The sequence below is a fragment of the Bubalus bubalis genome, chromosome 12 (assembly GCF_019923935.1).
Source record: "Bubalus bubalis isolate 160015118507 breed Murrah chromosome 12, NDDB_SH_1, whole genome shotgun sequence".
Classification (NCBI taxonomy): Eukaryota; Metazoa; Chordata; class Mammalia; order Artiodactyla; family Bovidae; genus Bubalus; species Bubalus bubalis.
The window spans coordinates 30,475,412-30,499,953 of record NC_059168.1 but is presented as its reverse complement, the minus strand read 5'-3'; the positions used below and the strand labels follow the sequence as shown (position 1 = coordinate 30,499,953).

Sequence of the window (24,542 nt, the reverse complement as noted above, 5' to 3'; positions counted from 1 at the left end):
AGTTCCTAAAGGGACCTGCAGGAAAACGTGGTAGATAAATTTGATTTCTTTTTGGCCGAGTTACATAATGCAGAGTTATCATTTTACAGAAAGATCTGAGTTTTAATAAAACATGCGAAAAGCTGTCATAAAATTTGAACAGTTAATTTGACCTGGCTGACACGAGGATTATTTGCTCACAGAGCCTGGTTTCCATGATTTATGACCACAACTGAACATAATTAAAACAAACCAAATCAGGAAGAAGAGCCAGGGAGGTTTGGGAAGGAAATTTTCTTTTGATTTAGATTTTAAATACCGATTGACTTTGACAACCTCATTGCTTTGAAAGTGGAAATATACCCAGGGGATGGGACGATGTGAGACGGACGGGTGCATTGTGATGAAAGGGCTGAGGCTTCCCAAGGAAAATGCTTAGTAGAAGCATATGGAAAACAGCCACCAATGGGTGAAATGCAGGGGCTTTTGCAGTTTTTAAATGGCAAGGGTGATGTGGAGTCTTGCAGAAAGATGATAAAGAAGATGTAAAGCTACGAGATGAGCTGCCTAATTACAAAGGATCTTGCAAGGGAGGGGCAGCGGGTGTTGGTATATTTCTTTCGCCACTGTAACAGTGCTACTAAAAGAATCATGTCCCGTGTTCAAAATCATCATGCCAAAAATGAATGTGCCCATTGTCCAGGGTTTTCCAGAAAGTTCTTTGAAATACCACCCTTCTCTTGTAGGAAGAAAGTGATCAAAAGTTTGATCTGGCAAGTCTGAGCCCAGGGACTCCTTTCCCAGCTCCCTTGTCCATCCAGAAGGGCATGTGCTTGGAGACACCACCGTCAGGGCCCAGATGGGAGCTGCTCAGTGGGGCCAGGCCAAGCTGGTCCTGAGAAGTTTACTCTAAGCTGTGGAATTCTGCAGGCAAGAATACTGGAGTGGGTAGCTGTTCTCCAGGGGATCTTCCTTGAGCCAGGGATCGAACTCCAGTCTCCTGCATTACAGGCAGATTCTTTACCATCTGAGCTACCAGGGGAGCCCTAAAAGGAACAGAAGCCCTCAGGTGGCTACTCCCATTGCAGCTTTTGGGTTCCTTAAGAGTAGTGGCCTTCAACCCTTTTTTTTCCTACAACACACATACCTAGTGATGATCAGACACATAGCCCAGACTGGTGTAGGAGGCAATTTTCTATACAGACTGTTCTTCTTCCCCTTTGTCACCCACTGAAAAAATGTACATGCATGTATGCTCAGTCACTTCAGTCATGTCTGACTCTGCGTGACACTATGGACTGTAGCCCGCCAGGCTCCTCTGTCCATGGGATTCTCCAGGCAAGAACACTGGAGTGGGTGCCATGCCTTTGTCCAGGGGATCTTCCCGACTCGGGGATAGAACCCCAGTCGTTTATGGCTCCTGCCTTGGCAGCCAGGTTCTTGACCACTAGCGCCACCTGGGAGGCCCAAGGAGAAATACACAGCTGAAAGAAAAAGAGTCCAATTAACACGATGAAAGGGGGTAGCTTTGAATGGATGCTGCTTTTAAGATTTGCAAACTTCAGTATATTACTATTAATAGACACTGAGCTCTCCAAGGTCACGATGGCTGCGAGCCTGGTACAGAGTGCGCTGCACCCGCAGCCTTCAGCCTTGAACGCTGGAGCAGCATTTCTGCCCTGCCCAGCTGCCTGGAGTAAATGTGCACAGCTCCAGGGCAGCAGTGGGAGTGCTTTCAGTGGTAGGACAAAGGGTTCCACTGAGAGAGGGGGAAACTGCAGGGAAAGGGCAGAGTCAAACACCCAAGATTTCACAGTTGTGCCAAAGACAAGAATGCCGTTTTTGCATTTTGCCTACAGCCCCTCCTTGTCGCCTCCACCCCTGAGCACCACATACATGGGCTGGCCCAAACGTGCATGTGCACAGCTTTGACTGTTCACACATGAGCTGAAAAACCCACTAAGGGCACTGTCCTTCCCCACAGGGAGCTAAAGGAAAATGCACGCCTGGAGAAGATGCACAACGACGCCTTCCGGGGGGCCACGGGGCCGAGCATTTTGTGAGTACACCGGTGCCGCCTCCCCTCCCTGCCCGGTGCACCCCAACAAGCCTGCTCAGGGTGTCCGGTCACATCATCCCCAGCTGGGTTTGCGGGGCAACCAGTCTCTGCATGGGAAAGGACTACCCTAACAAAGCACCACCCACTAGGGATTGAAACAACAGAACTGTGCTGTCTGCAGTTCTAGAGGTTCAAGTCTGAAACAAGGCTTTCAGCAAGCCGGCTTCCTCCTGTGGGCTGCGAGGGAAGGACTTATGCCAGACCTCTCCTGGCTCCTGGTAGCTCCCTTTGGTTGTGGCAGTAGAACTCCAGTCTTCACAGAGTATTCGATGTGTTTCTCTGTCTCCAAATTTCCCCCTTTGTACAGAGATACCAGTCATATCGGATTAGGCCCCATCCTCATGATCTCATTGTAACCTGATTACCTCTAGAAAGTCCTATTGCAATTAAGGTCACATTCTGAGGTACTGAGAGTTAGGACTTCAACATATGAATTTGGGTGAGACACAGTTCAATCAGCATCAAATATGGCGGGCCTCTTCACATGCTGGCAAGAGGGGGTCCGGTGTTCCCTGGTATCCCCTCGTGAGAATTAAGGTTGAGTGAGCTGCTGTTGTGTCAGGCTCTCTGAGGATGCAAGGAGCAGAGCCAAGTTCCCTCAGTTAATGGGCATTGAGCATAAGGACACATGGGAACATTAAGAGGAACAGGAGATTGAACCAGTAGTCTCCCAACAACGCTTTGGGAAGCCAGAAACATCCTATAGAAAACAACTGCAGCTGCAGCCAGGCTTCAGGGAGAAATGCAAGAGGGCTCCAAACACGCCGCAGCTCTAACAACAGAGGCTGCCTCACCTCTCCGCAGAGGCGCCGGCCCACTACTTCCTACTCTGGCACCCCATCACTAACGCCTTCAAGCACGGCTTGAACACATCCTGTTTACCAGGCACCATGCTGCAGAGACAGTGGTGGGCTCTGGTTGACGCACTATAAAAAAAAATTACACTATGGAGGGGAAAGAATGATGAACAGGCAAAGTGATAAACAGGCACATGACTTTAAAATGAGAAAAGTATTAAGATGAATGGAGAAGTAGCATGGAATCATATACACTAACATAGGTAAAATAGAGAGCCAATGGAAATTTGCTGTATGACTCAGGGAACTCAAACTGGGGTTCTGTATTAAACTAGAGGAGTGGGAAAGGGTGGGAGGTGGGTAGGAGTTTCAAGAGGGAGGGGACATAGGTACATCTATGGTTAACTCATGTTGATGTATGACAGAATCAAACCAATATTATAAAGCAATCATCAATCAACTTAAAATAAATAAATATAATTATTAAAAATGAGAAAAGTACTAGAAAGACAGTGAGCAGTGTAGTACAGTTCATCTGTTTATTCATTCATTCATTGATTTTTCCAATAACTGTACATCCATACTATGTGCCAGGCACTGAATTAGGCATCAGGGAAACAGCAGTGAGTAAGAAAAGACAAATGTCTCTGCCTTCATAGAGTGGGGAAGACGGACAAGAATCAAATGAGTAAAGAAAATATGTACTACACCAGATGGTTGTGGAGTGGAGAAACTTAGCTGGCTGGGCGAAGAGAGTTCTCAGGAAGGGCAGTTAGTATTTTCAGGAGGATGGTCAGGGAAGACTGTCCTGGCGGATTCATTTTGATGTAAAGTTTAAAAATAAAATAAAATTTAAAAAAAAAAAAGCAAATACCTGAAAGAAAGGAGGGAGCAAAGCTGTGTGGTCATCAACAGGAAGAGCATTCCAGTTGGAGGGAACTGGGCAGGATCTGCACATGTTGGAAGGACAAAGAAGAGAACAGTGTGGCCAAGTGAGCCAAGGGGAAGGGCCCAGAGCAGGGCAGAGAGGTGGCGAGAGCCAGGTCAGGGGCCTATGGCTACTCTTTGAGTGAGGTGAGGAGGCTCTAAGGTTTTGATGAGAGGAAGGAATGAACTGACCCAGTTACTCTTTATACCCCAGCTCCTGCCAGTATCTACTCATGATCTTGTCTACTTTTCTATATTCCATTATAAGCCCCAAACTCTACTTCTTAGCCCCTGCCACTCTCAACTCCTGACTCCTCCCTAACTCCTCTCTCCTATCAACTCCTGACTTCCTTTGGTTCCTAGCTCCCACCACTATCAAGTCCTGTTACCAGTCTGACTCTACTTATTTCCTATTACCCTGAGTCTCTTGACATACTAACTCCTGCCACCAAAACTCCTGACTTCCTCCACTCCCTAACTTATGGCATCATCAGTCCTACTTATTCTCTGTTCTCCACTCAACCTCATGATTTCTGCTTCCTCGTGGCTTCCACTTCCTCATGGCTCCTGCTCATTGCTTTCTCTGCTGTCTCTCAGCTTCTGCCATCCTACCATAGGGGTCCCTGTCTACAAGTCTTGTATTCAAAGTACTCCGGGCTAGCACACCCTACAGGCAGAGTTCTCACAGCAAACCGGCCACCTACTTGGCAATGAACGGCTAGGAGAGCTGCCTTTGGTCAGGTGCAAGAATGAGTAAGCATGGTTGTAAGTCACTCGATGTGACAGTTTTCCCTTGAAAAGCTGCAGGGCCTGCCTGCTTAGAAGTGACTGTGAGCCCTGCAGGCATTTACATTGACTTTTTCAGAACAGTGGGACCAGGCCTAGGTCTCTTACTACCCAAATGATTATCCGCATTATGCCCTTAGGGTTTAAGTGATATCTATAAGCCTTCCTCCCATCCACACCCCCAAAATATTTCCCCCACGAGTCACTCAGTGAAACTGAAAATCTATCATCAGAGATTTACTCCTTTGTAATGAGACCTTGCCATTTATAGAATCCTAACTTAAAACATATTACTTCCACTCCAAAATAATAAAAACAAAAAAATTCACCAGTCCTGTAAAGAATCAGGTACTTACTCTGTAAAACGGAATGAGAACACTGGTTACCTAAATCAATAAGGGCAGAAAAGCAGTAAGAGTCTGCCATCCCCGAGGCAAATTCTGCCACCCTGATTATTCCACCAAGGACCAACCCTGATCATCACTCCATGGTGTCAAGTTCATCTGTCCATCGATCACCCACTGATCCCATCCCATGCGCTGGGCACTAAGTATTGGGCCAGAGTGCTGAAGGGGGTGGTGCTGCCTGAAAATCTTCACAGTGTATCAGCAGGAAGACAGGAAGAATTTTTAAATGCCCACTTATTCTTCCTTCTCACATTTAATTTATTTGGAGGTTTCTTGCACATTGCCTCAGGTTTAGAAAAGCTAAGGGGTTCAGGACCTTGTTTGAAAAACCCTGAGCTTTCCACACAATTCTGCTTGCATGAGTGTTCGCTTGCTTTGGACTGATGAATCCAGTTTGCCTTTAGAGAAGGTAGGTGATGGTTTATGTCACATAGTGGCTCTTAATAGCATAAGCAGCCTGTGCATCATGAAAACCTACTCTGTGGAGCTTGATCAGCAAAGAGAGGCATCTGAAGCCCTAAACACTTCCACCTGGGCTAGAGCACAAAGCTGATGTCACTGCATCTGCCTGCTCTATCATAAAGCAAGTGGTTATTTCACTTTGGCTAAGTGGAGGGAGGGAGAGGGAGGGAGAAAGAAAGCAGGAGAGGAAAGGCAATTCTAATGAATGGATAGTGGGGCGAATATGAGGGAAAACACAATGTAGCTTTTTGAATTCAGATCTTAATGAGAGTAACTGAAAGGGAGAATCAGGGAGAGAGCAAGATGGAAAAAAAATGCCTCAGAACGTAGAATGATGCTATTGTTGAGACAAAGTTTCATTCTATGAATCAAGTATATTAAATAAATAAGTAAGCCTTTCTCTTTTTTTTACTTTTCAGGGATATTTCTTCCACTAAACTGCAGGCCCTGCCTAGCTATGGGCTAGAGTCCATTCAGACACTAATTGCCACATCATCCTATTCTCTGAAAAAACTGCCATCAAGAGAAAAATTTACCAACCTCCTGGATGCCACACTGACTTACCCCAGCCACTGCTGTGCTTTTAGAAACTTGCCAACAAACGAGTAAGTAAAAAAGCAAAAGGTAGAGCCTGCCAATTGTGGCAGAAACTCAGATCTGAAAATAGTCAGCTGGTCAGCAGCTCCCTGCCCTTTTACTGCCTGCCGTCTAAACCAGCGCCCCAGTCACCCATAGTCATGCGGTCACTCTCAGACAGACAAGAAGAAAATGAACTGTCCTGTGCCTCCTGAAAACTGACTCCAAAGGGTCGATTCACCCTGCAGCTAAAAGACCCTTGTCACTTATTCTGAGCTAATTCAATTAGAGCCTTAAATCAGGCTATAATTGCAGTTGCAAAATGAAGTACAAAACTGGTACCTCAAAGATCAACTAGCTCTAATCCTTATCAAAGAACATCATTTCTAAAGAAGTGGGGGAAGTAGGCTCAATAAGGTCAATTTTACTTAATGTCTTAATCTTTAGTTAAAAAAAATAAAAAAGACACAGAACACTACAGAAGGTTTTCACTGCTTTTTTTAAAAAGCTATTTGTCTCCCAGCAGAAGACTATCTTCTATTATAGAACAGAATCCTAGCTCACTAAGGATTAGCTTGGTATGGGAATGGAAAAGGCAGAAGCTCCTGGCTGGTTTGTGGGTTTGTGACTAGTGCTGGCTTCAGGGAGGTGGGGTGGTCTTACTGATTCAATTAATTCACTTCAGTCCAGAACGGAATGGCAGGGTGTGAAAGATTTTATTCTTTCCTTAAAGCACTCTCTTCCAGATTTTTTTCCCACTGTAATGCATACAAAGAAGTACTTTTTTTTACATTGCAACCAGTAAACATGACATATGTAACTGAAATAAAACAGAGCACTACTTAACTGTTTTACATGTGATACACTGTTATTCTCTTTTTTTCTTTCTTTTGCATAATTTTATTTTTTTTAACTTTTTGTTCTATATTGGGGTATAGCGGATTGACAAACAATGCTGTGATAGTTTCGGGTGAACAGCGAAGGGACTCAGCCACAAGTATCCATGTATCCATCCTCCCCCAAAACCCCTCCCATTCGGGCTGCTACGTAACATTGAGCAGAGCTGCATGTGCTATACAGGAGGTCCTTGTCGGTTATGCTGGTTATCCAGCATACACTGATGTTCTCTTGTCTATTTTATTTCATGTTTGTTTGCTTTCAACGCTAGTCTTGATTCACCTTATTGCTTTCATGACCCACTAATGGGTCACAACTCACAGCTGGAAAAACATTGCCCTAAAAGGATATTATACAGCCTAAGAAGCTTCTCAAACAATTAATCAGATGAGGCATTAAGAGGGTGTCACTAGGAGGCAACTGTTTTGGGGATCAACCTATTTACAATTAATCAACCAGCACATGTTATCTTCGTACACCCATTTCATACCTCGCATAGGTAGGGAGGTGCAGATCTACCTGAAGTTTTGGGGGTAACCAAGAAGACAGGCCACTCGCTGTGCTCAGAAAGCTGTGTGCCACTACCTGAGCTTCAGAGAACATTAGCTGAGTATTCACCGTGTTCCAGAAAAACACTGTGCAAAAATCTGAAGCTACAAAGATGAGTAAGAGCTCATCCCAACCATCAGAGCCATGAGCGGCTATCTAGGGACAATACAAGACAGCCAATACTTAGGTGCAGTCCAGCAAATGTTATGCTAGAGCTGAGAACAGAACACAGGACTCTGCGAGAACAGAGGGAGAATTTCTAAATGGCAACAGGGCTTATGGAAGACTTCCCTAGGAAGTGACTTCTGCTGAGCTCTGAAGAACAGGTAGCAATTAGCTAGACAGGTGTGACAGAAAGCATGCCAAGAAGATGGAAGAGCTTTTGTGAAGGCACAAAGGCAAAAGACCATGGAATGAAAGTCATTCAGAAAAACCAGAACAAGACAACTTATGGTTACAGAGAGGAGGATGAGTGAGCAGAGGAGACCAGGGAGAGGTGAGCTATGAGGGGCTCTGAGCGTAAGGCCAAGTCGCTGAGAGGTTGAGGAGCCACTGGAGAACTCAGAACAGAATCACTCAGATTTGCTTCTGTAAAGCAGCGCTCTGGGCTGTGAGTGAGCAAAGCTGGTGAGAGAACAATGGAGACACCACACAGCACAGATGCTGGCTTGGGATAAAGCTGATTCCAGCCATTTCCACTTTTGTGGGAAAGGAGGCTGCATCCCTTCTGAAGTCACTGACATGTTAAAGCTTTAGTTCAGGGGTGTTTTATTCCAGCAGATGAAAGAAGAGACTACCATCTCTGGGTTAAAACAAAAGCGGGGTGGGGGGGGGGGGGGCATTACACAGCTGTGGGCCAGCACCAAGTGAGAGGGTAATGCAGTCACACAGCAGTTGTCTTGATTAGGATGACAAGTTTCAGCTGACCCCCTCTCTATCCCTGAAGTCAGAAACCTTGGACGCTAGTGAGGATGGAGAGCATGAAGCTGGGCCAGTGGATGTTTGTGCAAACTCTGGGTCAGCCCTCTGCCCTGCAGCTGCGGAGCCTGGATAACCCACACAGCTGCCTAGGCAGATGGCCCCCAAACTCTCCTTGGAGTTTCTGATTAAAATTCCAAAAGAGAGAGAGAGTAGACAGAACTGAAGGCCAAGAACAACCACATTTCCTGTTAATTGCAGATTGGTTCATGTGGAGCATCTCTAAGTATTGGATGCAGAGTCAGCATCAAACACACACACAATCTCTCTTTCTCACTCCCGCTTTCTCGCACAAGCGAAATAATCAGCTGAGTAACTTCTGAAAGTGAGTCCAGTAGGTCAAACAGTCCTTACGTATTCCCCACCATCCTGCTTTTACACAAAGTCACTCCTACAAGGGATTGTCTTGGTAATATCGCTAACGTGCTAAGTCACTTCGGTCCTGTCCAACTGTGTCAGCCTGTGGATTGTAGCCCACCTGTAGGCTGCAATTGTAGGCTCCTCTGTCCATGGCATTTTCCAGGCAAGAGGACTGAAGTGGGTTACCATGCTCTCCTCTAGGGGATCTTCCCAACCCAGGGATCAAATTGGCAGGAGGGTTCTTTACCACTAGCACCACCTGAGAAGCCCTGTTAATGTTGGAGAAGAATAATAAATAGAAATATCCATCTTGAATTACATTTCTCTTTCCTCCTCAGAAAAGGCTGGAATTTGCACAGCCTGCTCTTCTTCTCTCTGTTTCTCCATCCAGTTTTCCTTTGTGCTTCACCACGGTTTCATCTTAGGAATATAAGTATAGCCTTCTTTTAATTTCTTGACATTTACCCCCTTCCACAGGCTACAGTTCTTAGAGGGAAAGATGGAGGAATAGGGAGCAACCACATTATATTTCTGCACATAAGCCAAAAAGGCTGAAAATTCACATCATTTTAAAGCCAGGTCCAGAATCTTCAAATCTTTACAAGAGAGATTCCCGGTTATAATTCAAAGCCATGAACTCTGAATGGTTATTTGTTCATCAAGGCCGATGTGGGGAGGAGAGTGGTGAGTAGAAAAACCTGAATATGCCACAAAGTTATCTTTTAATGAGCACTGAAAAATCCATGATTCAATGTGACAAATTTAAGTTTTTTCATCTCTAGAGCCCACACAAAACACTTAGCATTCAGAAGCATTTTATCTAAGCTGGAAGCACTCTAATGACAACTCAGAAGCCTTCACTCTCTCCCCTGGAAGTGTTTCAGTTAGGACAATGGTACAGAACACAACGCTGGTGTAATAGGGAAAGAATTTGGAAGAACAAAGCGTAAACAAGCATGAGCAGGCTTAAAGACCAAAAGCTCAACTGGTTTTTTTGTTTGTTTGTTTTTTTACCTCTTTCAGGCAGAATTTTTCATTTTCCATTTTTAAAAACTTTTCCAAACAATGTGAAAGCACAGCAAGGACGCCAAATAATGAAACACTGTAAGTATTTGCATGGAAGGAAACTCGGGGAGCCATGTGTCATTCTGTGGGCACCTTAGCATTATCAGTGCCAATGATTTTCTTTTCATAAAAGTCTTGGTTGGGGCCATGTTTGCAGAGCATATTTTAATAGCTTTAAAATGGGGTGTGTGTGTGTTTTTTTACAAGGCATTCCAGGTGATCAATTATCTCTTCAACTGTTTACAAAAATACTTGTAAAAACATACCTACATATTCATTTTACAGTCATATTAAATTCTCTTCCAAAATTAAAATTTTCTTTGCAGGTATTCTGATGTCACTAAGGACTTGTTTAATGATAGCCTCATTTGTAAGGATTTTTCACTAGTCATGTGGTCAGCATTCCACAAAGATTACCTGATTGTAGACAGCTTCTAGAAGCAGCCACTCCCCTTCGGAGAGACTTAAGCCACTTTGATCATTATGCTCTAGAGCTTAAAATTATTTAGACCTAACACTATCACTGACACATATTGGATGGGAGCTGCATTTCTATTCTACTGACTGATATTTTTTAAAAGATTTATTTATTCTGGGCTGTACTGGGTCTTCGTTGCTACTCGGGCTTTCTCTGGTTGTGATGAACGGGGCCTACCCTTCTCGTAGCGGGCAGGTTTCTCATTGTCGTGGCTTCTCTTGTTGCAGGGCATGGGCTCTCAGATGCACCAGCTTCAGCAGTTATGGCACATGGGCTCAGCAGTTGCCGCTCCCAGGCTCTGGAGCACAGGCTCAGTAGTTGTGGCACATGGGCTTAGTTCCTCTGCGGCATGTGGGATCTTCCCAGAAAGGGATCAAACCTGTGTGCCCTGCATTGCGGAGAAGGCAATGGCACCCCACTCCAGTACTTTTGCCTGGAAAATCCATGGACGGAGGAGCCTGGTAGGCTGCAGTCCATGGGGTCGCTAAGAGTTGGACACGACTGAGCGACTTCACTTTCACTTTTTACTTTCATGCATTGGAGAAGGAAATGGCAACCCACTCCAGTGTTCTTGCCTGGAGAATCCCAGGGACAGAGGAGCCTAATGGGCTGCTGTCTATGGGGTCGCACAGAGTCGGACACGACTGAAGCGACTTAGCAGCAGCAGCAGCAGCAGCCCTGCATTGGCAGGCAGATTCTTAACCACTGAGCCATCAGGGAAGCCCCTGATTTAAAAAAAAAACAAAAACATTTTTCTACTGCCTTGGCATTTCATATACGTTCAAGTGTAGAGAAACCAGAGAAGTTGTTCGGTCATGTCTGATGCTCTCCTCCATCCATGGAATTTTCCAGGCAAGAGTACCAGAGTGGGTTGCCATTTCCTTCTCCAGGGGATCTTCCCAACCCAGGGATCGAATCCAGGTCTTCAGCGTTACAGGCAGACACTTTATCATCTGAGCCACCAGGGAAGCCCACTGATACTAGAATGAGGCTCAGTAAGTCAAGGCACATTAAAATAGAAAAGGCTATAAATTATAACTTAATATGCTGGTTCTTTGGGGGGAAATTTAACCCAAAGGCATGATACTTTGGTGCAGCGGTAAAGGTGCGCGCCTCAAAAGGTGCCACATTTGCTGTGATTTGCAAGTGTTATTACTTCCCTTCCACTCCCATCCCCCACTCCATGCCCCTCAGGCTACAAAACCAAACCAGATGCCCTTCTAAGGCACCCTACCAATCTCCATTCTCTCTTCTACATCTTTTTGTCTTTTCTCTTTTTTTCCTATCAATCTGCAAGATATATAGAGGCACAGGGTGGTATGATGGAAGGACCCTGGGCTCTGGAGCTCCTCAGACTTGGATATGAATTCTTGACACTAATGTTCCTATAACATTAGGTTTCCCTTGACAATACTTATCTATTCTGAGACTTTTTTCCTCAACTGTAAGGGACAATAGAAACATCATTTGGCTTTCAGAAGCATGAGAATAAAGGGAGTTTTTAAAGACTGTGACAGCTAGGGTAACTTATATTATAGTCTCTATTCTTCTTTACTTTTCCCTTTCATTTAGGTCTGACACCATCTATCCTTCAGCATTCCCTTTCCTCACCCTTCCCACTCTTCTCTCTCAATATTCTCTCCATTATCACCTTCCACATAACACTTTTGCAATCATGTGTTTTTTTTTTCATCCGTAGGAAACCACTTTTGGGTATAGTCTGTGGTACCATCAAGGGGTGTTTTAGTGGGAGGGGAGACTTTAGCTCAGTCTCAATAACCATCAGCCCCTACCACTCCATGCCTTCCCAAGTAAGCATCCAGTCTTGAGTCTGCCATGCTAACACTGCAAGTCCTCTAGTCTTCAGCATTGGAGAAAGTGATGGCACCCCACTCCAGTACTCTTGCCTGGAAAATCCATGGACGGAGGAGCCTGGAAGGCTGCATGCAGTCCATGGGGTCGTGAAGAGTCGGACACGACTGAGCAACTTCACTTTCACTTTTCACTTTCATGCATTGGAGAAGGAAATGGCAACCCACTCCAGTGTTCTTGCCTGGAGAATCCCAGGGACGGGGGAGCCTGGTGGGCTGCCGTCTATGGGGTCACACAGAGTCGGACACGACTTAAGCGACTTAGCAGCAGCAGCAGCAGTCTTCAGCATCCCCCAAAACTACCTAAAATTAACATATAATCTAAGTAAAAAGAATGTGCTCCCCGTGAAAACATTTCTTGTGATAAATCCCCTTCCTTCCCTTCCCACTAGATTGCTACTCCTGAGTCCCTGGAGTTCAGAAATTCTAGAGCCAGCCACTGAGTCTTATCTGCTCTCCCTAAGATATTTTGGTGTTCTACTGCTATGGTTGGCCCCACTGTCCTCCTAAAACCCCCGTCTTTTTTCCTGTCTATTGATTGTTGCTGGAGCAGTGGTGCTACTGTTTCTCCTTCCTCTGACTCAATATTGCTAAGCCCATCCAAGTCCATTCACACTTTCTGCACAGCCTTCAGTACTAAAGACAGCTCCATGCAGGGTTTTGTCAATAAGCATGTTGATGCCCTCAGGAGTCATCCCAGGGCACAAACGTAAGTAGCAGCAGATAGGTATTCAGTCCGAAGACAAATTATCAGGGAGAAAAACCTAGACGTATGCCCAGTAGGGCAAAAAAAGAAAGAGCAAGGGACCAGGGGAGTGGAAAAGGAAACCTGTTTGATCTCTTAGTGATGTAAGTCTATTTAGAAACCATGGCAGAATTTTTAATGTCTTTAAATTAGTGCTTCTAGTAGCAGCTGGACAGAGAAGGCAATGGCACCCCACTCCAACACTCTTGCCTGGAAAATCCCATGGACGGAGGAGCCTGGTAGGCTGCAGTCCATGGGGTTGCTGAGGGTCGGACATGACTGAGCGACTTCCCTTTCACTTTTCACTTTCATGCATTGGAGAAGGAAATGGCAACCCACTCCAGTGTTCTTGCTGGAGAATCCCAGGGACGGGGGAGCCTGGTGGGCTGCCGTCTACGGGGTCGCACAGAGTTGGACACGACTGAAGTGACCTAGCAGCAGCAGCAGCAGCTGAAGTTATTTTGAGAAGGGGGACGTAGTAAAGGAAACCAAGGCAACAATAGTTGGAAAGTTCTCATGTGATGTAATGAAGGTTATTATTTTGTAGGAATCATCCAGAGAACTTGCTTACAATGCACATTCCTGGGCTCTGTCCCTAGAGAGTTTGATTCAGGGTCTGAAGTGAAGCCAAGGAATCTGCGTTGTAATGAACACACTAGTGATTCTGATGGAAGTGGTCCAAGGGCCACACCTTGAAAAACCCTGAGAGATGGTGGAGTAGATGCAAGTTCCCTGGACGATGCATGTGAAGACCTCGTGTTGCCACTAGTGGCCAGTGCTGAGGGGCCTGGGCAAGGCACTTACCCCCTTTAATCTTGGCTCCTTACCAATAAAATGAAGGGCTTTTCCCAGGTCCTTCATCACTCTGATAGCCACCATTAGCTCTTTAAAGATTTAAAAATTAGGTAATTATACTGATGCATGGGACGAGTACAAACAAATATGCTAGGTATATTTAATAATAAAACAAGTGAGTTTCCTATGCAGTCTCCTGTGAGTGGCAGTAGTACTTTTCCAGTTTCAATCTGGTTTCTATGACATTATAGCACATTTTTTGGTGTCCCAGGTCATAGATTTCTTTTCACTTTTTTGGAAATCTATGTTCTTTCCCTTAGGTAATTGTGTTGCTCAAATATATCATTTTATCCAGTAACAGTATTAGGTACACACTCCCTTCTACAGAAAATAAGAAGTTAAGTTTTGAGAGTAGAGAAAAATGCTCTTTTAATGTGTGAGAAACTCTGGGGTGAAATATATATTTGTAATGGCCCAGACAGAAAAATTATGCCCATTTCTCCACCTTTCAAGATTATGTTAGCTGACTGTGGGCAAAGAGAAAATTTGTTAAGCCTACATGCATCATGGGGCTTCCCGGGTGGTAAAGAATCCGCCTGCCAAGGCAGGAGATGTGGGTTCAGTCCCTGGCTTGGGAAGATCCCCTGGAGAAGGAAATGGAAACCCACTCTAGTATTCTTGCCTGGAAAATTCCATAGACAGAGGAGCCTGGTGGGCTATACAGTCCATGGGGTCACAGAGAGTCAGACATGAGTGCACACAGCACACACATGCATCATCCTGTATCGCTCACTGTTCCTGCAGCCTCACGATTCCTTCCCAAGCCAGCATCACCCTGGTTTATTCATCCCACGACATTTATTGAATGAATACTCTGGGACAAAACTGTGTGCAGCACTGAGAGTTCAGACATAAACAAGATGGAGTCCCCTGCCTTCATGGTTATTAAAGAATAGTTTCATATACTGTTAAATAAGCCATGTATCATCACATAATGGCCACGTTAGTTTGAGAATTACAACAGTAAATGCAGCTTAGAGGAGGAGTGATAAACTCCTTAGAGGTGTAGAATCAAGAAAGGCTTCATAGACACGATTATCTTTAAAGATGAGGAGGAATTCTCCAGAGAAATGAGGGAGAAGAGGGAAGAAAAAACAACACATTCAAAGACAAAGGGACAAGACAGCAAAAACCTGTTCTGAAAGCCACAAGTCTTTTCATGTGACCAAAGGGTTGCATAAAGGATTTGCAAGAGATAATTATAAGGATCTCTAACAGTCACTGAGTACTTACTAGGTATCAGGCATTATCCTAAAAATTTTACATGTTTTAATGCATTTAATCCTTTAGCACAATACAGTGAGGGGGGGTGTGATTACTATCCTTATTTGGCAAATGAAGAATTAAAGAACAGAAATGTTAAATAACTCTCCCAGCTGGTAAAAGCTGGAACCCAGGCAGTCTTGCTCCAGAGCCTATGTTCTGAACTGTACAGCACTACGGCTTCTTAAGGGCTTCCCAGGTAAGCTACACGTACAGACAGGTCTGCCAATGCAGAAGGCAGGAGAGATGCAGGTTCGATCCCTGGTTTAAGAAAATCCCCTGGAATAGGAAATGGCAACCCACTCCAGTATTCTTGCCTGGAAAACTCTATGGACAGAGGAGCCTGGTGGGCTACAGTCTATGGGGTCGCAGAGAGTCAGACAAGACTGGGTATGCCTGCGCACACACACACACGCAGCTTCTTAGAGATGAGGTTAGAAGAGGAGACAGAATGCAGATCAAGGAGAGACTTAGAGGTCTTCACAAGGAGTCTGGAGTTTATCCCATAGCCAATGAGAAACTAAGAAATGTTGGAATTAATGTATTGTGCATAAGACAAGCCATTCCAGTAGGAATATACAGATGGACTAGGAAGAGGGCTAAAATTGGGGGAAGGATGCCATGAAGAAAACTAATGTAACTGTCCCATTAGAAAGAATGAAAATCTGAACTCAAGCAGTAGCGGTGGGGTTGGGAGAAAGGGAGTGCCAGAGTGGGACCATTCCTTCACTAGGGACACAGTCCCTCTTCAGTCAATCCACTCTCTGAATCTGACTCATATCCTAAGAATTATCTATTTTCAATTATTTCTTTCTATTGTTCATGACTCTGTTCTCCCTCTGCTCCTAAATTTCTTCTGAGTAACCTAACCTTGGTTCCATTTCTCAACTGGGCTGCCTGATTAACCAAGGACTTCAGCATGTCCTCCCAAAGCTGATAATCTTCAATAGTGTGAGCCTTTCAATCCCATTTGTGTTCTACTGCAGACAAACAGCTTGATAGCAATTTGGTTAGCAACTAAAGGAGATAAATAGCTAAGAAAATGTCAAGAAAGTTTTTTTAGATTGAGCAAGCATAGATTATGTCTCTAAATTTGTTTTCCAAAGAAAAGAATGCTCTGTAAACAGCTTCATTAAATCCTTGCATCACTGTGTAAAATCTGCATATTAAAAAAAAATCTAAATGGCTTTTCGTTCCCTTCTTAAGGAACTCCTACACCAATTCAGAGTTCTCAGATAACAAATAAATATAAGATTGAGGCTGTTTTGACTTTGTTTCCTTTAGTTTGCTGTCCTTAAAAAAAGAAAACAAAAAACCACTAGGGACGATTTCTAAATGTTTTTCAATACCCAGAATCATAGAAAATCTCTTAAGTTTACACTGAGTCACAATATTCTTCTTACAGTTATTCCACCATCTTTGCTGAGAGTGAACCGAGTGGCTGGGATTATGACTATGGTTTCTGCTTACCCAAGACACTCCAGTGTGCTCCTGAACCAGATGCGTTCAATCCCTGTGAAGACATTATGGGCTACGACTTCCTTAGAGTCCTGATTTGGCTGATTAATATCCTAGCCATCACGGGAAACGTAACTGTCCTCTTGGTTCTCCTGACCAGTCGTTATAAACTGACAGTCCCCCGCTTTCTCATGTGCAATCTCTCCTTTGCAGACTTCTGCATGGGACTCTACCTGCTGCTCATTGCCTCAGTTGATGCCCAGACCAAAGGCCAGTATTACAACCATGCCATAGACTGGCAGACAGGGAGTGGGTGCAGCACGGCTGGCTTTTTCACTGTGTTTGCAAGTGAACTCTCTGTCTACACCCTCACAGTCATCACACTAGAAAGATGGCACACCATCACCTATGCTATTCAACTGGACCAAAAGCTGCGACTGAAACATGCCATTCCAGTCATGCTCGGAGGATGGCTCTTTTCTACTCTCATTGCCGTGTTGCCTCTTGTGGGTGTCAGCAATTACATGAAGGTCAGCATTTGCCTCCCCATGGATGTGGAAAGCACGCTCTCACAGGTCTACATCTTAACCATCCTGATTCTCAACGTGATGGCCTTCATCATCATTTGTGCTTGCTACATTAAAATTTATTTTGCAGTTCAAAATCCAGAGCTGATGGCTACCAACAAAGATACGAAGATTGCTAAGAAAATGGCGGTCCTCATCTTCACCGATTTCACCTGCATGGCACCAATCTCTTTCTTTGCCATCTCAGCTGCCTTCAAAGTGCCCCTCATTACAGTAACCAACTCAAAGGTTCTACTGGTTCTCTTTTATCCTGTCAATTCATGCGCCAATCCGTTTCTGTACGCAATTTTCACGAAGGCATTCCGAAGGGATTTCTTTCTGTTGCTGAGCAAATTTGGCTGCTGTAAATATCGAGCTGAACTTTATAGGAGGAAGGATTTTTCAGCTTATATCTCCAACTGCAAAAATGGCTTCACTGGATCAAATAAGCCCTCCCGGTCTACCTTCAAGTTGACTACATTACAATGTCAATATTCAGCTGTCCTGGACAAGACTTGCTGTAAGGAGTGTTAACTGTGATATCAGTAAACACATTACTGAATTATACTTAAATATGTAAAAAATTTATCTCTACCAGCAATATTAACAAAGAGTTGGTTTCAGGAAATTATGTGTTAGGCACATTAGGCAAAAAAAGACTCTCTACCTAGCTCAAAATGTGTTCCATGACCATGGCCAGTCTAAAAACTATTTGTCACTGGCACATGATAACAATACAGATTGTTTAGAAACTTTTACAGCAATCTTGACAGATTAATTTTATGTCTGCTGTATCTACTATTTCAAAAATGAGATGGTGTTTTGCATGACTGTAATTTTTTTCTCATTTCATCCTTACAGTAATTTTTATTGCATTTTTACAAAAATATTAGTCCATAAGAGATTTGAAATTTGAAATAACTAGTCCTTTTCCTCAGACAGTTTGAGAAATATAGACTCTGGAGATGCACTGTCCAATCTGGTACCCACAAGACACAGGCAGCTAAATTAAGCTAAATTAAAAATGTGTCTTCTCAACTGCACTCGGCAACATTTCAAGTGCTCAATACCCATACATGACCCGTGGTTACTATACTGAACAACACATATACAGAACAGTTTCATCATCACAGAAAGTTCTATTGGACAGTGCTGTCCTAGACATTTATTTATCCCATATCTGGATCCTAGATTTAATAATTATTAAAATTTTAAATTATACTATTTAGAATTAATGTAAGGTAAGCATCTAAAGGCGTATTTCATCCTGTTGGTCTGACATTTAGTCTCTAAAGAGCAGTGAAGCATTAAATAGTAGACTGTAAACTCCTTGTGGGTAGGAACCCTGTCTCAATTTTGCTTCCTTATTTCCTAGCTCAGGATCTCAGCAATAGCATGCAAAAAATGTGCTGAATGACACTGAAGTTATGAAATCTACAAGAAAAATAAAATGATTTCTTTTTCTTTCTAGGGCCCTATCTTTTATGGAAGTAAAAGAAAATGCTTAAATATTTTAAAATATTTAACTTTCATAGTTTTTATCTTTGAAGGTATTGAAAATATATCCAATATTTGCTAGAAGGTATTTTATTTATCAGAATTGACTCTTATAGGACAATAAAATTATGGTTTTAATTGCAATGCTTTTGTAAGTTTTATTGAAACTTTAACTTTATTGAAAGTTTATTATATGTCAAGCATCTTGATAAGTATTTTATATAATTCAACCCACTTAATCTCATAAAACTCTATGATGAAGATATCATTCACATTTTAGAATAGAGGAAAGCCCATTACAATTTTCCCAAGTTGTCAAAACTGATAAAAGCTTCAACTTATAGGATTCAAACTCAAAGTTCTGATTCAGGACCCCAGCCTTTTAACACTGTTTTCAGTTCAGTTCAGTTCAGTTCAGTCACTCAGTTGTGTCCGATTCTTTGCGACCCCATGAATCGCAGCACGCCAGGCCTCCCTGTCCATCACCAACTCCCGGAGTTCACTCAGACTCATGTCCATTGAGTCAGTGATGCCATCCAGCCATCTCATCCTCTGCCATCCCCTTCTCCTCCTGCCCCCAATCCCTCCCAGCATCAGAGTCTTTCCCAGTGAGTCAATTCTTCGCATGAGGTGGCCAAAGTACTGGAATTTCAGCTTTAGCATCATTCCTTCCAAAGAAATCCCAGGGCTGATCTCCTTCAGAATGGACTGGTTGGATCTCCTTGCAGTCCAAGGGGCTCTCAAGAGTCTTCTCCACCACCACAGTTCAAAAGCATCAATTCTTCGGCGCTCAGCCTTCTTCACAGTCCAACTCTCACATCCATACATGACCACAGGAAAAACCATAGCCTTGACTAGACACACCTTTGTTGGCAAAGTAATGTCTCTGCTTTTGAATATGCTATCTAGGTTGTTCATAACTTTCCTCCCATATTGGTAAATCATAGCCATCCAAAGGTTTAATATGTATTCAAAGTTCTTTTAATTTCCCCCAACATTTTATCGTGATATTTTCAAATATATGAAAATTTGAAATAATTGTACAGTGCACACCCATATACTGAGACTCAACATTTTACTATATTGGTTTAGAAAATATCATGATAAGAAAAATAATTCTATATAATTATTAATATCTATCCAGTATTTATCCATCCATCAATTCTGATGCAATTTAAGTTACAAACATCAGTATTTGTCAGCCCTTAAACCCTTCAGTATGCTTATCATTAATTGAAGTTTAATATTTGTTTACATATTTAAGGTAAAATTTAAATATGATGAAATAGACAAACCTTAAGCATACCATTTAATGCATTTTGAGAAATGTATACACCCATGTAACCCAAACCTTCATGAAGATACAGAACACTCACCCTCAGAAAGTTTTCTCATGTCACTTCCTAATTAATCCCTCACCTCTGCCCTGCTGCTGCTGCTGCTACTGCTGCTAAGTCACTTCAGTAGTGTCCGACTGTGCGATCCCATAGATGGAAGCCAACCAGGCTCCCCCATCCCCAGGACTCTCCAGGCAAGAGTACTGGAGTGGGTTGCCATTTCTCTCTTCAATGCATGAAAGTGAAACAAGAGTAGTAATGCATACATGCTAAGCTGTTTTAACATGTCCAACTCTTTGCAACCCACGGACTATAGCCCTACAGGTTCTTCTGTCCATGAGATTCTCCAGGCAAGAATACTGGAGTGGGTTACCATGCCCTCCTCCAGGGGCTCTTGTGTCTCCTGCATCAACAGGAGGGTTCTTTACCACTAGCACCATCTGGGAAGCCCAGGATAATAATGGTTATAATATTTTTCCTAAGAGATGAATTTTTGTCTGCTCCAGAATTTCATATAAATAGAATCACAGAGTTAATATTCTTCTGTATAAAGCTCTTTGACTCAACACAATGTTTTTGCTATTCATCATTGCTGCTGCTGCTTGAATCAATAGTTCATTCCTTTTCATTACTGAATAGCATCCAATTGTATGAATATAACACTGTTTTCTATTTTCTTATCAATGGATATCTGGGTTATTTTCAGTTTTTCGCTCTTCTTTGGCATTTGTTAAATAAATGTAAAGTCACAACTAGACTCTCCACACATTTAGTCTGCATTCAATCATTATGCCATTTTGCAAAGTATTTCAAAGCAGACTATAAAAAAAGTATAAACTTTATAAAATATCTCTTTTCTATAATGTGTTTTTCATATTTCTGACTTTTCTACTCCACAACTAGTTGCTTGTCTTTATTCAGATGCTGTTCTCTCTCTTGTAAGCAAGTGTTCTAGAATTTGTCTCAATGATGAGAGAATGCTAATTAGTCATGTTGCTATACACACACACACACACACACACAGTAAACTTTTTGATTGATAATCACAGAACCAAAACAATTAAGCAAGCAAAACAGCAGAAAGTAAACAAAAGAAAAAATAAAATATATCCTTATAGATAACTTTAAATAATAAATTATACCTTTATTGTTTTAGCCTTACTTGTACCTATACTCTGAAAACAACTTTTACAGCCTTTCCCACAAATACTGATCTTTACTTTCTACATTATAATTTAAGTTTTAACACACAAGAGTCATAGTGTACTATCTTCCTCATCCTCACATCCTTTCATTCATTAGTTATCCCTTCAAATTGTCTTCCACATCAGTTCTTTATTTTGCATTCCTATCACCATTCCCACATCTCAGGCCATTTCCCCTTACCTCTCAAGTATTTCTACACCTCCCTCATTTTTATTCATGTCTAACCTTTCCTATGGCCATACTCTCATACCCACCACCACTGATTCAGTTTACTTCAGTTCAGTCGCTCAGTTGTGTCCAACTCTTTGTGACTCCATGGACTGCAGCATCTCATGGACAGGTTTCCCTGTCTATCACCAATTCCTGGAGTTTACTCAAACTCATATGCATTGAGTCGGTGATGCCATCCAACCATCTCATCCTCTGTCATCCCCTTCTCCTCCTGCCCTCAATCTTTCCCAGCATAAGGGTCTTTTCCAATGAGTCAGTTCTTCTCATCAGGTGGCCAGAGTATTGGAGTTTCAGCATCAGCATCAGTCCTTCCAATGAATATTCAGGACTGATTTCCTTTAGGAAGGACTCGCTGGATCCCCTTGCTGTCCAAGGGACTTGCAAGAGTCTACTCCAACACCACAGTTCAAAAGTATCAATTCTTCGGTCCTCAGTTTTCTTTATAGTCCAACTCTCACATCCACACATGACTACTGAAAAAAACCATAGCTTTGACTAGATGGAGCTTTGTTGGCAAAGTAATGTCTCTGCCTTTTAACATGCTGTCTAGGTTGGTCATAACTTTTCTTCCAAAGAAAAATTCTTCCACCACTGATTAACCTTCCTAAAATCCTATCTCATCTTATTATATACCTACCAAAAATTCAAGATTCCCTCCCCAATCCACTAAAGTCAAATAGAGCAGGGCATAAATAATAAATATGTAATCCACAATGGTTTATCTCTTTAAACTTCTTTAGCACCTATCATCTGTATCCCTTCTTTTTGTTCTACACTGATGGTATTATTATCTTACATGTATATCTCTTATTTCACACACGTTATAAATTCCTTTAGTAACTTCTCACCTACTTCTTTGTTTCTCCCACTATATCTATCCTAGTCTTACAAGTAAGGCAATTAATATTTTTAGCTGATTCACTTTCATAACTGAAATACAAAACAATCTTTGTTAAGGAGCATTTTTCTTATGAGATGGCTTCATAGAAAGTGTATGTTCCTAATCTACATAATCTCTCATACATAAAACATCAAATGCTCAAGAAATTTATATTTCTATCTTGCATTTTTTGGTTTTGTATTACCATGTTTGATGTACACTGCAGAATGACTAAAAAGATTTAATCAATTTGGAGTAATTCATCTAAACTTACAAAATATTTTTAAAAGGCATTTTGTCCAAAAGTTATAACATTTGTGATAAAGAGCCTGGTTTTAGTTTTTTCAAAAATGTATTAAGTTCACATGCAAATTAAGAATCTTTATGCCACAAAGATTTCAATAAAACATGTTCACAACTGGAAAATGTTTTTTCATAATGTATAACATTTTTATTAATATCAAGTTACTTCCTAAGAGTTGCTACCATGAGCTTCCTATTTATAATTTAGCTTTCTAGTTACAAATTATAAAATTTCCAACTAGCTCAGAGTATATTTACAGACAAACAGCACTGTACTAACCTACTAACAAAAGTTGAAATAAATTCCCCCACTAAAGTCCCCTTCTCACCAGCCATTTAACCACTGCTATAAAGTAATGCTCAAAATTCTCCAAGCCAGGCTTCAGCAATATGTGAACCGTGAACTTCCTGATGTTCAAGCTGGTTTTAGAAAAGGCAGAGGAACCACAGATCAAATTGCCAACATCCGCTGGATCGTTGAAAAAGCAAGAGAGTTCCAGAAAAACATCTATTTCTGCTTTATAGACTATGCCAAAGCCTTGACTGTGTGGATCACAAAAAACTGTGGGAAATTCTGAAAGAGATGGGAATACAAGACCACCTGACCTGCCTCTTGAGAAATCTGTATGCAGGTCAGGAAGCAACAGTTAGAACTGGACATGGAACAACACACTGGTTCCAAATAGGAAAAGGAGTACATCAAGGCTGTATATTGTCACCCTGCTTATTTAACTTATGCAGAGTACATCATGAGAAACGCTGGACTGGAAGAAACACAAACTGGAATCAAGATTGCTGGGAGAAATATGAATAACCTCAGATATGCAGATGACACCACCCTTATGGCAGAAAGTAAAGAGGAACTCAAAAGCCTCTTGATGAAAGTGAGAGTGGAGAGTGAAAAAGTTGGCTTGAAGCTCAACATTCAGAAAACGAAGATCATGACATCCGGTCCCATCACTTCATGGGAAATAGATGGGGAAACAGTGGAAACAGTGTCAGACTTTATTTTTGGGGGCTCCAAAATCACTGCAGATGGTGATTGCAGCCATGAAATTAAAAGACGCTTATTCCTCGGAAGGAAAGTTATGTCCAACCTAGATAGCATATTCAAAAGCAGAGACATTACTTTGCCAAAAAAGATCCATCTAGTCAAGGCTATGGTTTTTCCTGTGGTCATGTATGGATGTGAGAGTTGGACTGTGAAGAAGGCTGAGCACCAAAGAATTGATGCCTTTGAACTGTGGTGTTGGAGAAGACTCTTGAGAGTCCCTTGGACTGCAAGGAGATCCAACCAGTCCATTCTGAAGGAGATCGGCCCTGGGATTTCTTTGGAAGGAATGATGCTAAAGCTGAAACTCCAGTACTTTGGCCACCTCATGCAAAGAGTTGACTCATTGGAAAAGACTCTGATGCTAGGAGGGATTGGGGGCAGGAGAAGGGGACGGCAGAGGATGAGATGGCTGGATGGCATCACTGACTCGATGGACGTGAGTCTGAGTGAACTCTGGGAGTTGGTGATGGACAGGGAGGCCTGGCATGTTGCGATTCATGGGGTCGCAAAGAGTCGGACACGACTGAGCGACTGAACTGAACTGATTCATTCTAAAGTTACTAGTTTTGCTACACAACTTAAATGACTTCAACTGAGTTCCTCAGCCAGAACTGGCTTCTCATTGCCCTATGAAGTCTGAGCTATACATATGATTTTTTTACACATATTATAGCACATTGAATGAAACAGGTAAGAAGGTAATCCAGGCAAGGTCAGCTGGTCAGTCCCTAAGAGACTAACTATGCAAACTCAAGATCTTCGCAGTCAACAGGGAGAGGTGGAAAGTATGTAAAAAAAAAAAAAAAAAAGCTCTATGGGATGCATGCATGAGAAAAAGTCTGAATTACTATACATGATATGTGAATTTCACATAACACAATAAACTGTAACCTTTT

General features: G+C 42.5%; 2 protein-coding genes across 7 annotated transcripts in view; one reads left to right on the top strand and one right to left on the bottom strand.

Annotated features, from left to right (window-relative positions):
- Positions 1 to 18,779, top strand: part of LHCGR (luteinizing hormone/choriogonadotropin receptor) — a 64,204-nt gene extending 45,425 nt beyond the window's left edge. For 2 of the 4 annotated variants that reach the window (XM_025261002.3, XM_044925894.2), the window contains 4 exons: positions 1,964 to 2,038; positions 5,897 to 6,082; positions 9,861 to 9,941; positions 16,520 to 18,779. In XM_025261002.3, the coding sequence (XP_025116787.3) occupies positions 1,964 to 2,038; positions 5,897 to 6,082; positions 9,861 to 9,941; positions 16,520 to 17,672 (1,495 nt within the window). In that variant the 3' untranslated portion in view covers positions 17,673 to 18,779. The remainder of the gene's footprint in view (positions 1 to 1,963; positions 2,039 to 5,896; positions 6,083 to 9,860; positions 9,942 to 16,519) is intronic. The other 2 variants (XM_044925893.2, XM_025261005.3) reach the window with 2 other exon arrangements.
- The window catches only part of GTF2A1L (general transcription factor IIA subunit 1 like), a 168,208-nt gene that overhangs the window by 90,290 nt on the left and 53,376 nt on the right, over positions 1 to 24,542 (bottom strand). The gene's annotated exons all lie outside the window — the stretch shown is intronic.